General features: G+C 42.3%; 1 protein-coding gene across 1 annotated transcript; it reads left to right on the forward strand.

The window, feature by feature from the left end:
* On the forward strand, nucleotides 1,713–17,007 carry WDCP (WD repeat and coiled coil containing). Its single transcript, XM_005686963.3, has 4 exons — nucleotides 1,713–1,816; nucleotides 8,356–10,162; nucleotides 12,857–12,974; nucleotides 15,281–17,007. The coding sequence occupies exons 2-4, from the start codon at nucleotides 8,375–8,377 to the stop codon at nucleotides 15,406–15,408; spliced, it is 2,034 nt and encodes a 677-aa protein (XP_005687020.1). The 5' UTR covers nucleotides 1,713–1,816; nucleotides 8,356–8,374; the 3' UTR covers nucleotides 15,409–17,007.

A 19,614-nucleotide genomic window follows, 5' to 3' on the forward strand; every position in this document is an offset into this window, starting at 1 on the left:
GCAGTCAACTTGGTCTCACAGGTAGGTGGAGAGGGCCAGCAACGAAACCAACACTTTAACTGCATTCACTGCCATAGAGTTCAGAACCTCACAGAAGCACCAGAGAGGTACCTACCCTAGCTAGGCTGTTGGAATCTGTAGGGGCAAGTTGTGGGGGTGGTGGAAGGGGTGGGTGGAAAATAAACCAGTAATTACTGACTCTCCCCCACCCACCTACACCCCTATACTCCATCCTGCATAGTTCTTAGGTAGGCATGGGTGGCCTCCCGCCTTTCAAGGCAGAGAACTGCACCCTGGGGATACCAACCGAATTAAGACAATCGTTGTCCTGGAGGAATCCAGGCTGTGATGAGGACAGGAACAGTTACCGCCTGGAGTGATTTAAGTTGTGGGATGAATGAATGAATGATTTCTACCAGACCTTCACCTCCTTCCAAAGGAGACCCAGGAATCTAGAACGGTATTTTTTGGAGGAGGTAAGCATTTGGAGAAGGAAATGGTAACCCACTCCAGTGTTCTTGCCTGGAGAATCCTAGGGACGGGGGGAGCCTGGTGGGCTGTCGTCTCTGGGATTGCACAGAGTCGGACACGACTGAAGCTACTTAGCAACTTAGCAGCAAGCATTTGAAAAATGAATGGAACTTTCATTTTTTTCTCTCTCTTCATGCATTGTTGCAAAAATTGATACGAAGGTATGGTTCTGACAAGTGGAGCAGGAAGACAGGCATGGGAAGAAAAGCCTGAGCAAAGAAGAGAGAGCCCTAGGTGTTACTTCTCCACTTCCGCACTCCCCTCTCTCCCAGATGGTCAAGGCACGGACTTCAGATTATCAGAAGGAGGGCTGGCTGTGTGTTCAACAAACATGATCAACTATCGTGAGGGTCAGGATCTGAAATTCCCCATGAGCTGCCCCAAGGCGTGGCCCAGAATCTGGCAGGGGTATAGCTGGCTTTAAGCCTAGTGAGTTGTAGCTATGGTCAGGCACTTTTGGGGTAAGCGTAGAATAGCGGTTTGTAATTAGAGCAGGTCCATGGAGCGGAGTCAGTTACATATACCCTATTTTGTGTATGGAGAACATCTTCCTGAGATTTTAAAGAGGTCTTCAACTCCTTCTCTACCTCCCCCTCCCCGCTGCTTCCCTGAAAAGCTAAGAAACCGTCTTGACTCTAGGGCCCAGGACTCCTTCTTAGACTGCTGCTGCTGCTAAGTCACTTCAGTCGTGTCCGACTCTGTGAGACCTCATAGATGGCAGCCCACCAGGCTCCTCCATCCCTGGGATTCCCCAGGCAAGAACACTGGAGTGGGTTGCCATTTCCTTCTCCAGTGCATGAAAGTGAAAAGTGAAAGGGAAGTCGCTCAGTCTTGTCCGACCCTCAGCGACCCCATGGACTGCAGCCCTCCAGTCTTCTCTGCCCATGGGATTTTCCAGGCAAGATTACTGGAGTGGGGTGCCATTGCCTTCTCCCCTTCTTAGACTACGAGGACCGAAAAGATGCGGGGGAAAGCGCTAAACCTCTCAAGGGACGAACGGTATCAATAGCAGTTTTACCTTCGATGGCGTTTCAGGCGGAATACAACTCCCAGAGGTCTGTGCGGCAAAGCTCGAGCTTATTGGCCAATGGGAAGGACCGTCTCATAACGGGACACAAGCAATAGCCAATAGGCAGGGGGAATTGCCTAGCTTGTACAGCCTCGTCTCACCTACCGGGCTGTGGGAACCGATGCTTCCGGAGTCTGCTTGGGACTTCGGATCAGAGGTCTGTGGGCTCCGAAGGTCGCGGGGAAACTGATTTTCTGTGGGGCAGTGAGAACAAAGGTATTTTGTCTCTATTGCTTTCCGGCCTGGCCTCCGTAGGGGAGGCCAGGTGGGCGGGGACGGAAGTGGAGGGATCTGGGCTTTGGCAGACGCGGATTAGAGGAAGGGTTACAGGTGCGAGGAGAAGATGACTAGAAGGGTGGGGGGCCACGTGGGAGGGCTGGCGGATGCGGACGAGCAGGGGTTGGGTTTAAACCAGAGAATATATTACTTGTGCCTCACGAGTGACGCTTCTGGGAATATATCCTAAGGAAGCCATTCAAAATGAACATGCTTTATGCATAAATACCTTTATCCCAGCGCTATTTGTAAAAAGATAAAGTTGGCTATAACCAGGTATCTCACCAGTGAGGAAAAATTATGGCACTTTCTCAACAGTGAGGAAAAGTGGTATGAAGTGGCTTCTAAAAGTAATTTATAAAGCTTTTAAATAACATGGGTAAAATCCTAATATAATGTGAAGCGAAAAAATCGTGGTATGAAATGGTGCAGTATGAGTGAAAAAGTTTAACATCAACTGCATAGAAAAATGTCTGGAGGGTTGCAGTCATAATTTTCTTTCGTTGAATTTGAGTGTGTGTGTGTGTGTGAATTTACCTTTGACCTTTTAAAAAAATTTATTGGAGTATAGTCGATTTAAAATGTTGTGTTAATTTCTGCTATACAGCAAGTGCGTCAGTTATACATACACATATAGCCACCCTTTTTAAGGTTTTTTCCTCAATTAAGTGATTATAGAGTGTTGAGAATACTTCCCTGTGCTATACAGTTGTTCAGTTTCTACATTTTGAGGACTCTTTTGTGGCCTCATGGACTGTACCCTCCCAGGCATCAATACTGGAATGGGTTGACATTTCCTTCTCCAGGAAATCTTCCCCATCCAGGGAGTGAACTCTAGGCTTTTGCATGCCAGGCAGATTCTTTACCATCTGAGCCATGAGGGAAGGCTCATCCTATACAGTAGGTCCTTATTAGTTTTTTATTTTATATATAGTAGTGTGTATGTCAATCCCAGTCTCCCCATTTACCCCTTCTTTCCTCCCTGGTAATCATAAGTTTGTTTTCTACATCTGTGACTCTTATTTCAAAGAGTCAGACATGACTGAGCGGCTGAACTGAACTGATAAGGGAATTTGTCTTTCTCTGACTTATTTCACTCAATATGAGAATGTCTAGGTCCTTTTGACTTTTCTTATGTATTAATTTAAAACAATAAGTGTAAAGAACTTGGAATTATTTTATAATGAAAACACAGTAAATTTGGAAAAACAAGTTGGAGAGTATGTAACTTTAAATTTACTGGAAGTGCTCCAATTCACCTGGGCCCCTTGACTGTCACTATGAGTTGTCTTAGTTTTTTTTTGTTGTTGTTGTTGTTGTGCTGCATCTTAGTTGCAGCTCATGGGATCTAGTTCTTTGACCAGGGACTAAACCTGGGTCCCCTGCACTGGGAGTGCAAAATCTTAGCCCCTGGACCACCAAGGAAGTTCAATGAGTTGTCTTTAAAGAAGATTAGAAACAGAAGAATTAAATGGCTATAGACTGAACACCAGATCCTGGTTCTGGCCGTCTCTCTCCTGAATGAATACATTCAGCTTTTTGCTTCATAGAGGAACCAGGGTTCCTGATTTGAGAAACCTTATCATCTGAGGGTGGAGAGACTAACAGGTGTACATACTGGAAGCTGACAAGTTTAATAAGGGTCCATGGGCAGAAACAATTGCAACACCACAAAGCAATTCACCTCCAGTTAAAAATCAATCAATTAAAAAATTAATCAATTAATTAATTTTTTAAATGGGGGACATAGATAATTTGAATGTCAGGATGAGAAAGTGAGCCAAGCTTGTAGCTGTGAGATACTTTTAAGACAACTGAAATAGATTATCAAGTGGAATGAGTGCTAAGGAAGAAAGGAGAATTAAGGACAACATACAAATTTTCAGCTTGGGAAACTGATGAACCATTAATCAGAGCTACAGAAGGCAGCGCATGCTTCAGAGGTAAGAACAATGTAGTGTGCAGCAAGTTTAATGTGGGCTTCCCCGGTGGCCTAGCAGTAAAAAATCTGCCTCTAATGCCGGAGACACAGGAGTTGTGGGTTCAATCCTGGGGTTGGGGGGAATCCCCTGGAGGAGGACATGGCAACCTACTCCAGTATTCTTGCCAGGAAAATCCCATGGACAGAGGAACCTGGCAGGATACAGTCCACAGGGTCGCAAAGAGTCGGACACGACTGAAGCAACTAAGCACGCATGCACGTGCTTTATTTAAGATGTTTATAGAGTAGCATTGTACCTTAGGCAGTCAGAGGTAAGGATTTGGGAGTCACTGTTACAGAGCTAGTAGTAAAAAGATCAGAGAACCAAGAAGACAAAGGCGAAAGACCTTCAGGTGTACCTCAGTTATTTTGTATCTTTTAAATATTTGCCTGAAGCTAACGGTATGTACACCTGTTAGTCCTTCCACCCTCAGATGATAAGGTTTCTCAAATCAGGAACCCTGGTTCCTCTATGAAGCAAAAAGCTGAATGTATTCATTCAGGAGAGAGATGGCCAGAACCAGGATCTGGTGTTCAGTCTATAGCCATTTAATTCTTCTGTTTCTAATCTTCTTTAAAGACAACTCATGGAACTTCCTTGGTGGTCCAGGGGCTAAGATTTTGCCCTCCCAATGCAGGGGACCCAGGTTTAGTCCCTGGTCAAAGAACTAGATCCCATGAGCTGCAACTAAGATGCAGCACAGCCAAAAAAAACCAAAACAAAACACTAAGCAATATTTAAAAGATACAAAATACTTGAGGTACACCTGAAGGTCTTTCGCCTTTGTCTTCTTGGTTCGCTGATCTTTTTACTACTAGCTCTGTAACAGTGACTCCCAAATCCTTACCTCTGACTGCCTAAGGTACAATGCTACTCTATAAACATCTTAAATAAAGCACGTGCATGCGTGCTTAGTTGCTTCAGTCGTGTCCGACTCTTTGCGACCCTGTGGACTGTATCCTGCCAGGTTCCTCTGTCCATGGGATTTTCCCGGCAAGAATACTGGAGTAGGTTGCCATGTCCTCCTCCAGGGGATTCCCCCCAACCCCAGGATTGAACCCACAACTCCTGTGTCTCCGGCATTAGAGGCAGATTTTTTACTGCTAGGCCACCGGGGAAGCCCACATTAAACTTGTTGCACACTACATTGTTCTTACCTCTGAAGCATGCGCTGCCTTCTGTAGCTCTGATTAATGGTTCATCAGTTTCCCAAGCTGAAAATTTGTATGTTGTCCTTAATTCTCCTTTCTTCCTTAGCACTCATTCCACTTGATAATCTATTTCAGTTGTCTTAAAAGTATCTCACAGCTACAAGCTTGGCTCACTTTCTCATCCTGACATTCAAATTATCTATGTCCCCCATTTAAAAAATTAATTAATTGATTAATTTTTTAATTGATTGATTTTTAACTGGAGGTGAATTGCTTTGTGGTGTTGCAATTGTTTCTGCCCATGGACCTTTATTAAACTTGTCAGCTTCTTAGTTTCTCAGGTCTGTTCTGCACAATGTTGCATGAATATGTACTGGTTTCTCTAAATTCCAAATTTTTCAGCAGGCCCTTTATGATCAGAGATATAAGGTTGGAAAGGTGTAGCAGTATCAGAAAATATAAGGCCTTCAATGCTTTGCTAAAACATTTTGGAAGAACTTTTATATGTATAGACTGGAGACTCATCAAAGATATTTGAGCAGAAATGCCCAATTACCAGGAGCTGTGACTTTTCTCAGGCTTCCTTATTGGCTCAGAGGTAAAGAATCCACTTGCAATGCAGGAGACGCAGGAGATATGGGTTTGGTCCTTGGGTTGGGAAGATCCCCTGGAGGAGGAAATGGCCACCCATACCAGTACTCTTGCCTGGAAAATCCCATGGACAGAGGATCCTGGTGGGCTATAGTCCTTAGGACATCTACAGTCCAAGCCGGACATCTCAAGATAATTCTGCCTACACTCAGAGCCCAGGCTCTGTGGAAAATAAGAGACTGGAATGAAGAGAATTTCTCCTTATCCTCCTCTGTTTAAAAGCAGGAGATAATCAGAACCTGGACTAATTATTGTTATGTGTTTAAGGAATATAGGCCAAATTTCCTTCATTTTTATTTTTAATTTAATTTTATTGAAGTATGATTTATTTACAATATCATGTTAGTTTCAGGTATACAGCACAGTGACTCAGTTGTATATATATGTGAGTATATATAATTAGTGCTGCAGTGAACATTGTGTTGCTTGTATCTTTTTGAATTACAGTTTTCTCTAGCTATATGCCCTGGTGTGTGGGGGGAATTGCAGCATCATATGGTAACTCTAATTTTTTACCAAATTTCTTCTTGTTATTAAAGATAAAAATATTAAAATTAATTCTTCTAAAAAATTTCAGAGACTTTATTATCAAGTTTGTTTTTCCCTTATTCACAAACTCTTACCCTGGGCTAACCCTGGCCATACACACTCTCAATGACATTAGACTAACTTGGGTGGCCTAAAACATACCATATAAATTGCTTTTGATATATAATTGGCCTATTAGGAATTTTCTTTGCCCAGGAAAATGTATCATGCATTATTTATCAATAAAAGTCTTTTAAAAGTGCATAAGTAGCTATTAGGGAAGTATATATATTATCTTACACAAGACCAATGGGTTTGAGATGGCAGCCTTCTTCATTAGTAATGACAGAGGACATATTTCTCCATCTAGCAAGCTACTGCAGAACCACTTAATCTGACATCATGTGTAGAAGTAAAACAGACCTTTCTGTCTTGGTAAAAGATTCTAAGAGTAGGGACAAAGCTAGCAAAAAGGTATGAGAAAAAAATGCAGACAAATGAAAATCAAATCTACCAGTTTGGTGGAGAACATATTTCTTTGGATTTAGAGTCTGAAGACAGCTTCTCAAGTTCTGTCTTTGATGCTAGGTAAACCAGGCAGAGTTGAAAAATATCCATTAGATTCAGTGACATGAGTATCACTGGTGGGATGGTGGGAGTTGTTTCAGAAGAGGTGAGAATGGAATCAGTTAGGAGTGGGTTAAGAAGAGAATGACTGGTGAAGATGGACACTGCATGTTTGGAGAATTCTTTGATTAAATATTCTAAGATTAAACATCACTTAGAATGTGTTTATTGATCATCATAGTTGTTTTGTAATATCAAATTGCCTGTTGATATTTTTCAACCACTTAAAATTTTGTCTTTTTAACTGGCTAACAAGAACTTTTCATAAATTATTTTTTCACATTTGACTGTTTAGTTTCATTTTTCAGTTAGAAAAGGACTATTTGACTAAATGCTTATTAAAAAACAGTTTTTCAAAAAATACAGAAATAAAGACTGTTCCACCTTCTCTCTTTTCCCATCTCACTCCTTCTCAGCATGTACTGTGAACAGTTTGGTATGTGTTATTTCTGATCTTTTTCTGCATCTTTATGTAAATATATACAAACACATGTTTATAGACATAGAGAGGTGGATTTCTTTTCATAAATAGAAGCTTACCAGATGTGTTATATTGTGAATTTCAGTGCTTTGGGGGAGGATTTTTCTGTGTCATTATTCATGGAGCTTCCATATTTTTAAATTATTTCCATATTGATGTACATTTAGATTTTTCTCTTATAAAAGACACTATAGTAAATCCTTATACATATACATGCTGGAGTATTTTTATGGTACCGTGAAAAGTCTTTCTTTTAAATCTCTTATATTTTTTACATATTTTTTTGCATTTGGATCTTTAATTTATCTGGAAGGTGTTTTGTTATAAGATATGAAAGGCAAGTTTCTTAACCTTTTAGAGCTTCAGCTCTGTTGTCTCTCACACAAGAATAATAGTGCTAACCTCACTGGACTATTACATGAATTGTATTGAATTCTAGATGCTTTTGAACTGTGGTGTTGGAGAAGACTCTTGAGAGTCCCTTGGACTTCAAGGAGATCCAACCAGTCCATTCTAAAGGAGATCAGTTCTGGGTGTTCATTGGAAGGACTGATGCTAAAGCTGAAACTCCAATACTTTGGCCACCTCATGCAAAGAGTTGGCTCATTGGAAAAGACTCTGATGCTGGGAGGGATTGGGGGCAGAAGGAGAAGGGGGCAACAGAGGATGAGATGGCCGGATGGCATCACCAACTCAATAAACATGAGTTTGAGTGAACTCCAAGAGTTGGTGATGGACAGGGAGGCCTGGTGTGCTGCGATTCATGGAGTCGCAAAGAGTCAGACACGACTGAGCGACTAAACTAAACTGAACTAGCACCACATGTGGCACATTCTGGATATATTTATTCTCTTCCTTTCCTTCTAATTTGGCCAGCAAATTCCTATAGTAAGTGGATGTGTATATAGGATATTGTCTTTTTGCAAATTCAGTAAGAGTCGAGTCATCCTGATTTCCTCTGTTTTGCCGTGTCTCGCATTTCACAGAAAGGCTAAACCAGTTGTCTGGATTTGTCTGGTTATATTTTCATGGTGTAACTTTCCTTCTTAATTATTTCAGAGAACCTTTATCAGAAAGGATGGAGTTGGGACAAGGAAAACTTCTCAGGACTGGACTGAATGCATTATATCAAGCAATACACCCAATTCACGGACTTGCTTGGACTGATGGGACTCAGGTAGTCCTGACCAATTTACAGCTTCACAGTGGAGAGGCCAAATTTGGGGACTCAACAGTCCTTGGGCAGTTTGAACATGTGTATGGGGTGTCCTGGGCCCCGCCTGGTGCAGCTGACACACCCACTCTGCTCGCTGTCCAGCACGAGAAGTGTGTCATCGTGTGGCAGCTGTGTCCTAGCCCTGCAGAAGAGCCAAGCAAGTGGCTGATGTCTCAGCCCTGTGAGATCAGACAGTCATGCCCTGTCCTTCCCCAGGGCTGTGTGTGGCACCCAGAAAGTGCAATCCTGACTGTGCTGACTGCTCGGGATGTCTCCGTGTTCTACAACATCCACGGTGACAGTTCCCAAGTCAAAGTGGACGTCAGCACCCAAGGCCTCATTCACTGTGCGTGTTGGACCCAGGATGGCCAGAGGCTGGTGGTGGCAGCAGGCAGCAGCCTGCACTCTTACATTTGGAACAGTGCTCAGAAGACTCTTCACAGGTGCTCCCTCTGTCCCGTCTTTGATGTGGACAGCTACGTGCGCTCAATCAGGGCCACTGTGGACTCACAGGTCGCTATAGCCACTGAGCTTCCGCTGGACAAGATTTGTGGGTTAAATGCTTCTGGAACTTTTGACGTTCCCCCTAGTGGTGAAGACACTTGTCTGCGTGCTTTACCAGTTACTGATCCACTTTCCTCTGAAACAAATTCTGAAACACCAGTGTCGTCATCCTTTTCTGAGCCTCTGGATGTAACTCATATCCACTTCAACAGATTTAAATCTGAGGGTAGTTCTCTTACTTGTCTAAGAAAAAAAGACTACTTGACAGGAACTGGCCTAGATTCTTCACATTTGGTCCTTTTGACCTTTGAGAAGGAGGTTACCTGCAACAGAAAAGTCATCGTTCCAGGCATTCTGGTTCCTGATCTAATAGCATTTAATCTTAAAGCACAAGCAGTCGCAGTGGCTTCCAATACATCTAATGTAATTTTTATCTATTCTGTCATTCCGTTATTAATGCCAAACATCCAGCAGATTCAGTTAGAGAGTAATGAAAGACCAAAAGGCATATGTTTCTTGACAGATAAATTACTATTAATTTTGGTGGGAAGACAAAAGTCCACTGACTCGGCATTTCTTCCTTCTTCAAAATCTGATCAGTATATGATTTGTTTGATTGTTAGAGAGGTAATGCTGAAAGAAGACTCTCCAGTGACACTGAGTGAAAACCAGAGTGGTAACTCTGCTTTCAGTACTCTGATAAATAAAACAAGTATAAAAAAGCTAATTGAAGATCTTTCGCCAGATTTTTGTCACCAAAGCAGAGGGCTCTTGTTCACAGCTAATAGCAGCAGTCAAAGTGGACGGCCTGGAAGAACCCTTATTGAAGAAATAGAAAGTCCTGCATCCAGCATCCGTGATGGCTCCACAGTCCTAGAAACTCTAGATGCCAGGCCTGTTAACTGGTCAGTAACACTGCCCAGACCCAGCGGCACACCAGCCCACACCAGTACCGCAGAACCTCCTAACTTAGAACGGGAAAAGGAAACGTACCAGCTGTCTAAGGAACTGGAAGTTGTATCTAGGAACCTGAGTGAAGTGCAGCGACATCTTTCTGAACTCAGCAACTTTCTGCACAATGGAAAGAAATCCTCTCCAGTGTACCCACTCTCTCAGGATCTGCCTTATGTTCACATCACTTGCCAGGTAACTTCTCCTCTGGGGGAACTACCACCTGGCTCCTGTAGCCAGTATGTGCTGCTAGAGAAATTTATTGTTGAGGCAGTGGGGTTCTAATTGAACTTCACTGAACTGGGCATGTTATGTTCAGGCAAGTTTTTATACCTTTTCAGGTTGGTTGGATAGGCCCACATAGCAATATACACCATGCCTTTATCATGCGCATGGTATGAAAACATAAATTCTTACACTCATTCTGGCAATCTATGTTTAGAAAACAAATTCTTAAATCATGCTGTTTCATTGAGAAGACCTTTTCTTATATGCAGTTGCAAGCTCTCTTCCACTTATAAGAAAGGTTATACTCATTACAATTTTTTAATGTATCTATGTATGCCTGTATATGCAAACATCAAATATTTAAATGGGCTCATATAATACCTTATTTTATCATGAATACTTTCCCATTGAACTTGGTCCTGCTTCTCCTCCCTGTAATCCACTTTTAGCTAGCAGCTTAATGTGGATCCTTGCATATTTTTCCTTCGTACTCATATAATCTTACACAGATCTTTGCTTAATTCATAGGTATATAGGTGTTGGGGTGGTGATTTTCTCATTGTTTTACAAACATGGGGTCATATGGTGTATTCTTTACTTCATGCTGAGAGTATTCTGTTTATTCAGTTCTTCCTTTGTTGATGGACATTCACTTTGTTTTCAGTTCTTAGCCACTCCAAATAGTGCTGCAATAGTATTCTCATATGTATCTATTTATATTCATACTTTTATTTCTATTGGCTTGGTTCCCAGAAGTGGAAGTGTAGATTTGAAGAGTATATATATATAATATGTATATGCTTCTACTTTTAATAGAGTTGCCAGATTGCCTTTCAAAGACTTTTTACTAAACAATGAATCATCACATGCCCATCAGCAACATATGGGACTATCCTTTTCCTTACATCCTCACCAATCTGATGAATGTGAAGTAGTATTTCACTTTTATTAATTGTTTTTCCCATACTGTTGGCTATGATGAATGCTTAATCATGGATGACTCTTTGTGACCCCGTGGACTGTAGCCTGCCAGGCTCCTCTGTCCATGGGATTCTGCAGGTGAGAATACTGGAGTGGGTTGCCATTTCCTACTCTAGAGGATCTTCCCAACCCAGGGATCAAACCCTGTCTCTTGTGTCCCCTACATTGGCAGGCAGATTCTTTACCACTGTGCCACCTGGGAAGCCCCTGGTAATTCACTACTGTTAATGAATTTGAGTATATCCTCATGAGTTTTGGTCAGTTGAGTGTGAATTGCCTTTTGCTCATTTTTTGCTATTGAGTTACCAGTTTACAAGAGGTTTTCTAAAGAAATTGATAGATGTGTAGTAACCTAGGTTTTCTTGTATTATTTTATTACATTAGTTTTTACATTTATATTTTTAATCATTGATTAAATTTTTCTGAAAGATAAGTAGTTGTGCTACCAACATTATTAAAAATCCATCTTTATCCCACTGAACTTGATCTACCAAATTTCTTATAAATAAACTTACATATCCTGAGATCTAATTCTGGTTACTTCTTACTGCAGCTACTGTAATACTGGTCTTTGTCTAAAACTTTAACAATACCACACTGATATGATTACTGTGGACTTATATATCTTTGTTTAAAGATATATAGATATATCTTTTGTCAGTTGATAGTTAGCATTTTTTAAGCAATAAAGCATTTTAAAATTAAGGTATGTACATTATTAGACATATGCAGTTGCATACTTAAGTACAGAATATGCACTGTGTGTCCTCCATGGCTAAGTTGTGTGTGACTCTCTGACTCCATGGACTGGAGCACCCCAGGCTCCCCTGTCCATGGGATTCTCCAGGCAAGAATACTGGAGTGGGTTGCCATTTCTTCCTCCAGAGGATCTTCCCAACCCAGGGATCGAACCCATGTCTCCTGCATTGGCAGGAAGATTCTTTACCTCTGTGCCACCTGAGAAGCCCAGAATATGCACTGCTGCTGCTACAGCTAAGTCACGTCAGTCGTGTCCGACTCTGTGACCCCATAGACGGCAGCCCACCAGGCTCCCCCGTCCCTGGGATTCTCCCAGGCAAGAACACTGGAGTGGGTTGCCATTCCCTTCTCCAGTGCATGAAAGTGAAAAGTGAAAGTGAAGTCGCTCAGTTGTATCCAACCCTTAGCGACCCCATGGACTGCAACCTACCAGGCTCCTCTGCCCATGGGATTTTCCAGGCAAGAGTACTAGAGTGGGTGCCATTGCTGTCTCCGGAATATGCCCTAGGAAACCAAAAAACTTCATGTGGCTCACTTTATTTCAGTGGCCTGGAACCAAAATCTGCAATCTCTGAGGTATGCCTGTTTCTAAAACAGCCGAGCAGTTTTTCCTCACCATCTGATTGTCTTTCTCAGGCTGCCATCCATCATCCTGTAATGCTATTAGTCTCATCCTAGAAAAACCAATTCCTAGAGATAAAGACATAACCTTGGGGAGGAACAGAGCAAAACGAAATTTGGGGTTGTGTCTTGTCTGATTCTTTAGTTGTGCAAAATAATGCAGCAAAAAGCTCCTTATTAACACTGAAGTTGATAGTGGTAATAGGTAAGAGTTTGTTAAACTGTACATTCTATTCTTAGGAAATGTTAACCCCATTGCTTCTGCACTCAGTTTAACAATTTTTATCTTTATTTTTGAAGAAATGCCATTTTGTACGTCCTGTTGTTGAAAAAAGAATGATGCTTCTCTGCAATGGCAAGCTAAGACTCAGCACAGTCCAACAGACTTTCGGCCTCTCTCTTGTTGAAATGCTGCACGGTAGGTAAAATTCAGAAGGCGACTCTACCCGACATCCCCTCCCTCAATTTTGTGAGTGTCACTGGTGATGAAAATGAAGTGTACCAACCATTTAGTGATTCAGTAGACAGTTAAAAAGTATTATTAATTGTTATTGTATATCTAGGCCTGTTATAGGTGCCGAAACACACAGAAAATATGGGTTCTGCCCTTAAGGAACTTACAACCTAGTTGAAAAACCTGAGTGCACACATGAAAAAACTAAATAGAGTTACAAAGCAATACGTAACAACTGCAGGAAATGACAGAAAACCTCATATATAGTAGTTGCATTAAAACATAAAAAGCATCGCAGAATATTTCTTTCGTGTGTGTGTCGGGGGCAGGGGAGGGGCTCTGTGCACTCACATTCTTTCATTTGTTTATTAATCTGGGGGCTACACCACATGCCATATGAGATCTGAGATCTTAGTTTCCCAGCTAGGGATTGAACCCTTGTCTGCTGCAGGGGAAGTCTTAGCCACTAGATGGCTAGGGAAGTTCCTATATTCTTTTTTTTCAAAATATTCTTTCCCAAAAAAAAAAAAAAAAAAAGAAAAAAAAAAAAAAAGAACAACAACAACAAAAAATATTCTTTCCCATTGTGGTTTATCACAGAACACTGAATATAGTTCTCTGTGCTATACAGTAGGACCTTACTGTTTTCTTTCTTTTTGGGGGCCACGCCTTGAAGCTTGTGGGGTTTCAGTTCCCCAACCAGGGATTGAACCCAGGCCACAGCAGTGACAGCCTGGAATCCTAACCACTGGGCCACCAGGAAACTCCCATAGAATATTTCTTAAAGGCATTGTCATTTTTTTTTAATTTTATTTTTTTTATAGAAGGATAATTCCTTTACAGAACTTTGTTGCTTTCTGTCAAACCTATGAATCAGCCATAGGTATACATATATCCCCTCCCTGGAATCTTCCCCCCATCTCCCTCCCCATCCCATCCCTCTAGATTGATACAGAGCCCCCGTTTGAATTTTCTGAGCCATACAGCAAATTCCTGTTGGCTATCTATTTTACATATGGTAATGTAAGTTTCCATGTTACTCTTTCCATACATCTCACCCTCTCCTCCCCTCTCCCCATGTCCATAAGTCTCTTCTCTATGTCTGTTTAGGAGCTGTCATTTTAATATGCAGCAAACGTGCACATGAAGGACTCTCCTAGATGGCTTAGGACTGACTCATGCCTGTGTTCCATCTGATGGGCAACATGGTGGTTTTCTTATGCCTCAGTCTTCAGGACAGTCACACACTAAAGTTTTTTTTTAATTTCATTTTTTTTTTCCTGCTAAACATTTGTAGCATCAGCATTTTTCTATCTTGATACATGCATTTATGATATGACTTGATAACTGTAATTTTTACTGGGTTAATATTCTGTCTTGGATATACCATATTTCTTTTCCTTCCAGTTTTATTGAGATACAATTGACATACAGTGCTATAAAGTGTACAACACAACAATTTGACTTAATACATCATGTAAGTTAGTGAACAACCATCATCTCATATAGACAGAAAAACTTTTCCTTGTGATGAGCAGTATTTCCTCTCTTAATACCATATTTCAGTTTGCCTTGTTTTCTTTGACATTTAAGTGGTTTCCAATTTTTCATTATCATCAATAACACTAATAAAAACCTTTCTGTATTTTATACATTTTTGGAAAGTGTAGATTTTCAAAAGTGAAATTACAGGGTCACAGTAGACTCAAAAGAACCAGAAAAAGTCCAGGTATGTGTTATACCAGTGGTCCTAGGTTACCTCAGAACAAACTATTTAGGATTATCTGGGCATTTCTAGCCTGGCACTAGTCAGCTCAACCTCCTTGGGTGTCTAGAGGCTGGCATGGATCTCAAAAATATAGACGTTTCTTCCATAGAGTTGCTGTTGCCAGCTTTGCGTAGTTTCTGGAGAAACTACTAGATGGCATTAGAAAAGGTAGGGATACCATACACACCCCCCCCCAACGCCAGCATGCACACATGCACACACAAGCTCAAATACATGACACTGACCCCTGAATGCCTAGCCCGGGCGTTAATACCTGTCCCTTAGCTCTCCCTGTCACCCGTCATCAATATCCCATTCCTGCTATGTAACCTGACCCTCAGTTTCACCCGGCCCCTCCATCTCTGTAAAGTCTTGTGATGGTCAGGTTCAGGATTATCAACTACTACCTTCTTTCTCTCAAAAAAGCTGTATTTGTGATATTTTTCTTTATTGAGTAAGACAGGATATCCTGAATTGCCTGTGTGTTTATTTCACTTTGCAGACTCCCACTGGATCCTTCTTTGTGCGGACAGTGAAGGCTTCGTCCCCTTAACTTTCACAGCCACACAGGAAATAATCATAAGAGATGGCAGGTCAGATGACTTCCAAAACTCTGCCTCAGAGCCTTGATAGCAGTCCTTCCCTTGGAGTCTTCAGTGATGGATTCCCCAAAGTGGAGATACCACCGGCTCTTCTGACTAAACTGGCAGTGTAGTCTGATATTTATCAGCAGAGTATGTGCTGCACAGATGAGGCCATTACTAACAAGAGCTGTTTTCCAAGGTGGATGCTCCCCAGCTGGGATCTGCAGTGCCGCTGGGAGGTGAAGCGCTCGCCATGGCTGGCTCCGCCACTCTTCCCCCCCAGGCTGCTGTTCCCTGCTCTGCAGCAGAGCCCAGTCTTTGTTAGATGGCTCAGAAAGCAGTTATTTATGTATTCATGACTGTGTGGTTTTGTCTAAGGGCAGAATTCCCGGCACAAAACAATATTATGGTGCCATATGGATTGTGTTTTATGGTTTCTCTGAGGCTTTCTGTCCCTTGCCCAAAATGGCATTAAAGCTCTTAGAAGCACTTAAAAGGTACCTCAGGATTGTAATAGATCTTCTTCTTGGCTTCAAGTTGAGTGTGAGGAGTGCTGGAGAACATCTGCTCCAGTGTCTCTTTTACCCTAAACGAGCAGGAATGCACAGAGCTCAAAGGAAAACAAAAAATCGATTCATTTCTGCTCCCAGGACTACCTCTAACAGGAAGTAGTTCTGATGTTGGAATTAAACCTAACCCTGTCACTTCCCTAGAAAATTCTGGCTGACAGAAGTCCAGGAGCTCCTGAAATCTGGCTCTGGGCAAATTTCAAATGATACTTAAAGTGCTTTGACTCCCTCTGGGCCCCACTGAAGCGGGTCCTGATGTTACTAGCACAGTGCCAAGCACAGGTGAGGCCTGTGGCAGGATTTTGTGCTGTTGTCGCTCAGGATTTCTCCCTGAGAGGTTACTCATCTCCTATTTTGGGGATCCTAAAAAATGCCCTATTTTTCTCCCAGTAATCAACTCCCTTAATTTAAATTGCCACCTTAATTTGTCTATTTTTACGTTCTCCCCGTTCAAGTCTTGCAGGCCAGCATAGAATCTGTGAGAGAAAGTATTTCAAAAAGTTGAAGGTTACACTGACTCTGAGATAGTTTCTTATAATTATGGGCTAAAGCACCAGCTTAGCCTAGTGGAAAGAGCCCTGATCCCAGCTTCAGAAAGACTCACCACTTTTCAGAGTCATAAACTTCTGGCACTGCAGCGTAACGAATGGATTGATGTGTGACTAGTCAGAACACATCTGCAGGTACGTTCTTTCAGCCGTAGGAGCTCAGATGCATAGGAGCACAAATGCCTCTTCCTCTTTTCTTTTAAAGTCATCTGGAAAGATCTTATACCCTTGAGGACTCCTGTCTGCTAGTTTATGAAGATGGAGCAGGGATAGGGAAGAGGCGAGAGCCACTTTGCGGTTGAAATGCATTAGAGGAGGAGACCAGTGGCTGAGGACAGCCTGAGGCCTGGCTCCATTTTCGAAGGACGTGTCTGGTGGAGTGAAACCTCACAACTGTGAAGCCTCAAGATGGGGTCTGGGGGACTTGATAGCAAAATCTGTATAGGTGCCCCGGAGTGTACGCTCAGTCATTTCGCTGGTCAGAATCCTGTGGATGAGTCTTCAATAAAATCACTAATGGTTGTTGCAGCTGTTGTGAATGTTTTTGTTTTTTAAGTTTATTTATTTTTGTGTGCATTGGGTGGCATGCAGAATTTCCCAGACCAAGGATTGAACTTAAGTCCTCTGCACTGGAAGCGAAGAGTGCCAACCACTAGACCACCAGGAGAATCCTGTTGTGAATGGTTTTTTTGTGTGGGTGTATGTGTGTGAATATTTTGATATTTACTTTGTGATTGTTTCTGGTTTAGAGGAATGTTCTTGATTTTTACATATGTTGTCTTCATATTTCTTCTGGTGGACAGTCCAGGATATAAATTATTTCTTTCCAACAAATCTGATCCCATGACAGCTCTCATACAAAACATGTTTCCCTGGTCTCTACTGTATATAATCATTGAAATAAATAAAAGATAATCCAATATTTGTTGGTTTGGGGAGAGAAGGAAACAGGGAGTGAAGAGCTAAATACTTTGAATTATTGTTTAATGTTATATTGAGAATATTTTACATAGAAACATTACTTACAAATCTCATTTTGCGCCCAAATTAAAAAAAATTTTGTATGGTATTATTTAATAAGTGTAATATATGTAAAGAATAAGAAGGCATAATAATAAAGTGAATCACCTATCCCTAATTTAAGAACCAGAACATTACTAGGAACCATTCAAGCTCCCTATGTATCCCTCCTGGATCCTTCTCCAGAGAAGTAACTCTATCCCAGGTGCTTATCTCTTGATTGTTGTAAATTATCATTTCTTCTTTTCTATTTTTTATTTTATGTTTTTACCTGCACCATGGGGCTTGGGGGATCTTAATTCCCAGACCAGGGATTGAACCCAGGCCACTGTAATGGAAGCACCAAGTCCAAAGCACTGGACCACCAGGAACCTCCCTCTTTTTATGTATTTATTTTTGGTTGTACTGGGTCTTCACTGCTACATGCAGGGTTTTTCTGTTTGTGCTGAGCAGGGGCTACTCTCTAGTTCTGGGGTGAAAGCTTCTCATTGCGGTGGCTTCTCGTTGCGAGGCAGAAGTTCTAGGCACACAGGCTCAGTAGCTGCAGTACACAGGCTTAATTGCCTCGGGGCATGTGGGATCCTCCTGGATCAGGGATTGAACCCATGTCCCTGCATTGGCAGGAAGACTCCCAACCATGGGATGACCAAGGAAGTCCCAACTTCTACCACTTGATAATGGTAGAACCCACATGTTGCAACACTTTTCCCTCACTTAATACATACTTGGTATATATGGGGAATGGGTTGGTGGAGTAAATGGGAGAGAAAAGAGACTAAGGAGAAACCAAGTTAGGGATTTTGGTGACTGGATAGATGCTGACATAAATTTACCTAAAATGCAGGAGGCAGAACAAGTGTGGGGAGAAGGACGTGTGATGTTTTAACTGCCTGGAGGACACTGACGTGGGCATCTGATCTCCAATTCTGGGTACAAAACCATTTCTTCCATTTCTAACTGCTGTTAGGCAAGTTGCTTAATTCACTAGTCTATTTTCTCACCTGAAAATGAGATAATACCTGCTTCATAGGGTTGTCATGAAGAAGAAATGGAATTATACATTTCAGGCAGCTCATGATCGCCTCCCATCTCCGAGATCCAACACTTGACCCCCAGCGGTGGCCCCGACTGCTGTTCCTGTACAGTGCAGCTCTCCTCGGTTTCCTAGGAGACTGCACTCCCAGGAAATAGAGGTAACATCAAATGTAGTACAAGCTTCTGATCCCACCTGCATTGCCCAGGTTTCCAAAGCACCGCATGACCACATGGGAGAAACTGCCTTCTTGTACCTTTCTGTTTCCACATGGCCAGTGACTGTCCAGTGTTAAGAAACTGTTCTGGGGACTTTCTTGGTGGTCCAGTGGTTAAGAATCCACCTTTCAATGCAGAGTACCCACAATTGATCCATGGTCAGGGAACTAGGATCCCAACCAAGAACTTAGTTGCCGAGGGGTAACTAAGCCTGCCAACCCAACAAAGACAGTGCAGCCAAAAGAAAAACAAGCAAGCAAACAAAAACCTGTTCCATAGGTGTGTGTGAGTGTGCAGTGTGTGACGTATGTGTGTGCTGTATGTGCCTGTGCAGAGCAGGGGGTGAACAGAGTTTCCTATCAGCCCCCTCCTGAATCAGGAAGAGAGGCTGAGCCCAGCTCTTTCTCTGGAGCCCCGTGACCTCAAGGATCAGATGCCCTTGTCAGTGTCACAGGGCCAGAAAGCTCAGGCGTCAGACAGACCGGGTCACACTCTGCACTCTCTTTGAGGTCAGGTTCCTTCTTGGAACCTAGGAACTTGGGACTTGGGAAGGGTAGAGCGTTTGTCGTTGTTTGGCCACTCAGTCATGTCCGACTGCAACTCCATGGACTGTAGCATGCCAGGCTCCTCTGTCCTCCACTGTCTCCTGGCGTTGGCTCGAATTCATGTCCATTGAGTCAGTGAAGAACTCCGCTCCAGTATTCTTGCCTGGAGAACCGCATGGGCAGTACGAAAAGACAGCATTTGTAGAGAAAGCCAAATGCTTTAAGCTCTGAGGAGCACTATCTGAGTGTATCTGAGCTCTGACTGTCTTAGACCTTCAATCTCATCTCATACTTAAGAGGCAGCCAGAGGGCTAAAGAG

Source organism: Capra hircus, chromosome 11 (assembly GCF_001704415.2).
Source record: "Capra hircus breed San Clemente chromosome 11, ASM170441v1, whole genome shotgun sequence".
In the NCBI taxonomy this organism is placed as follows: Eukaryota; Metazoa; Chordata; class Mammalia; order Artiodactyla; family Bovidae; genus Capra; species Capra hircus.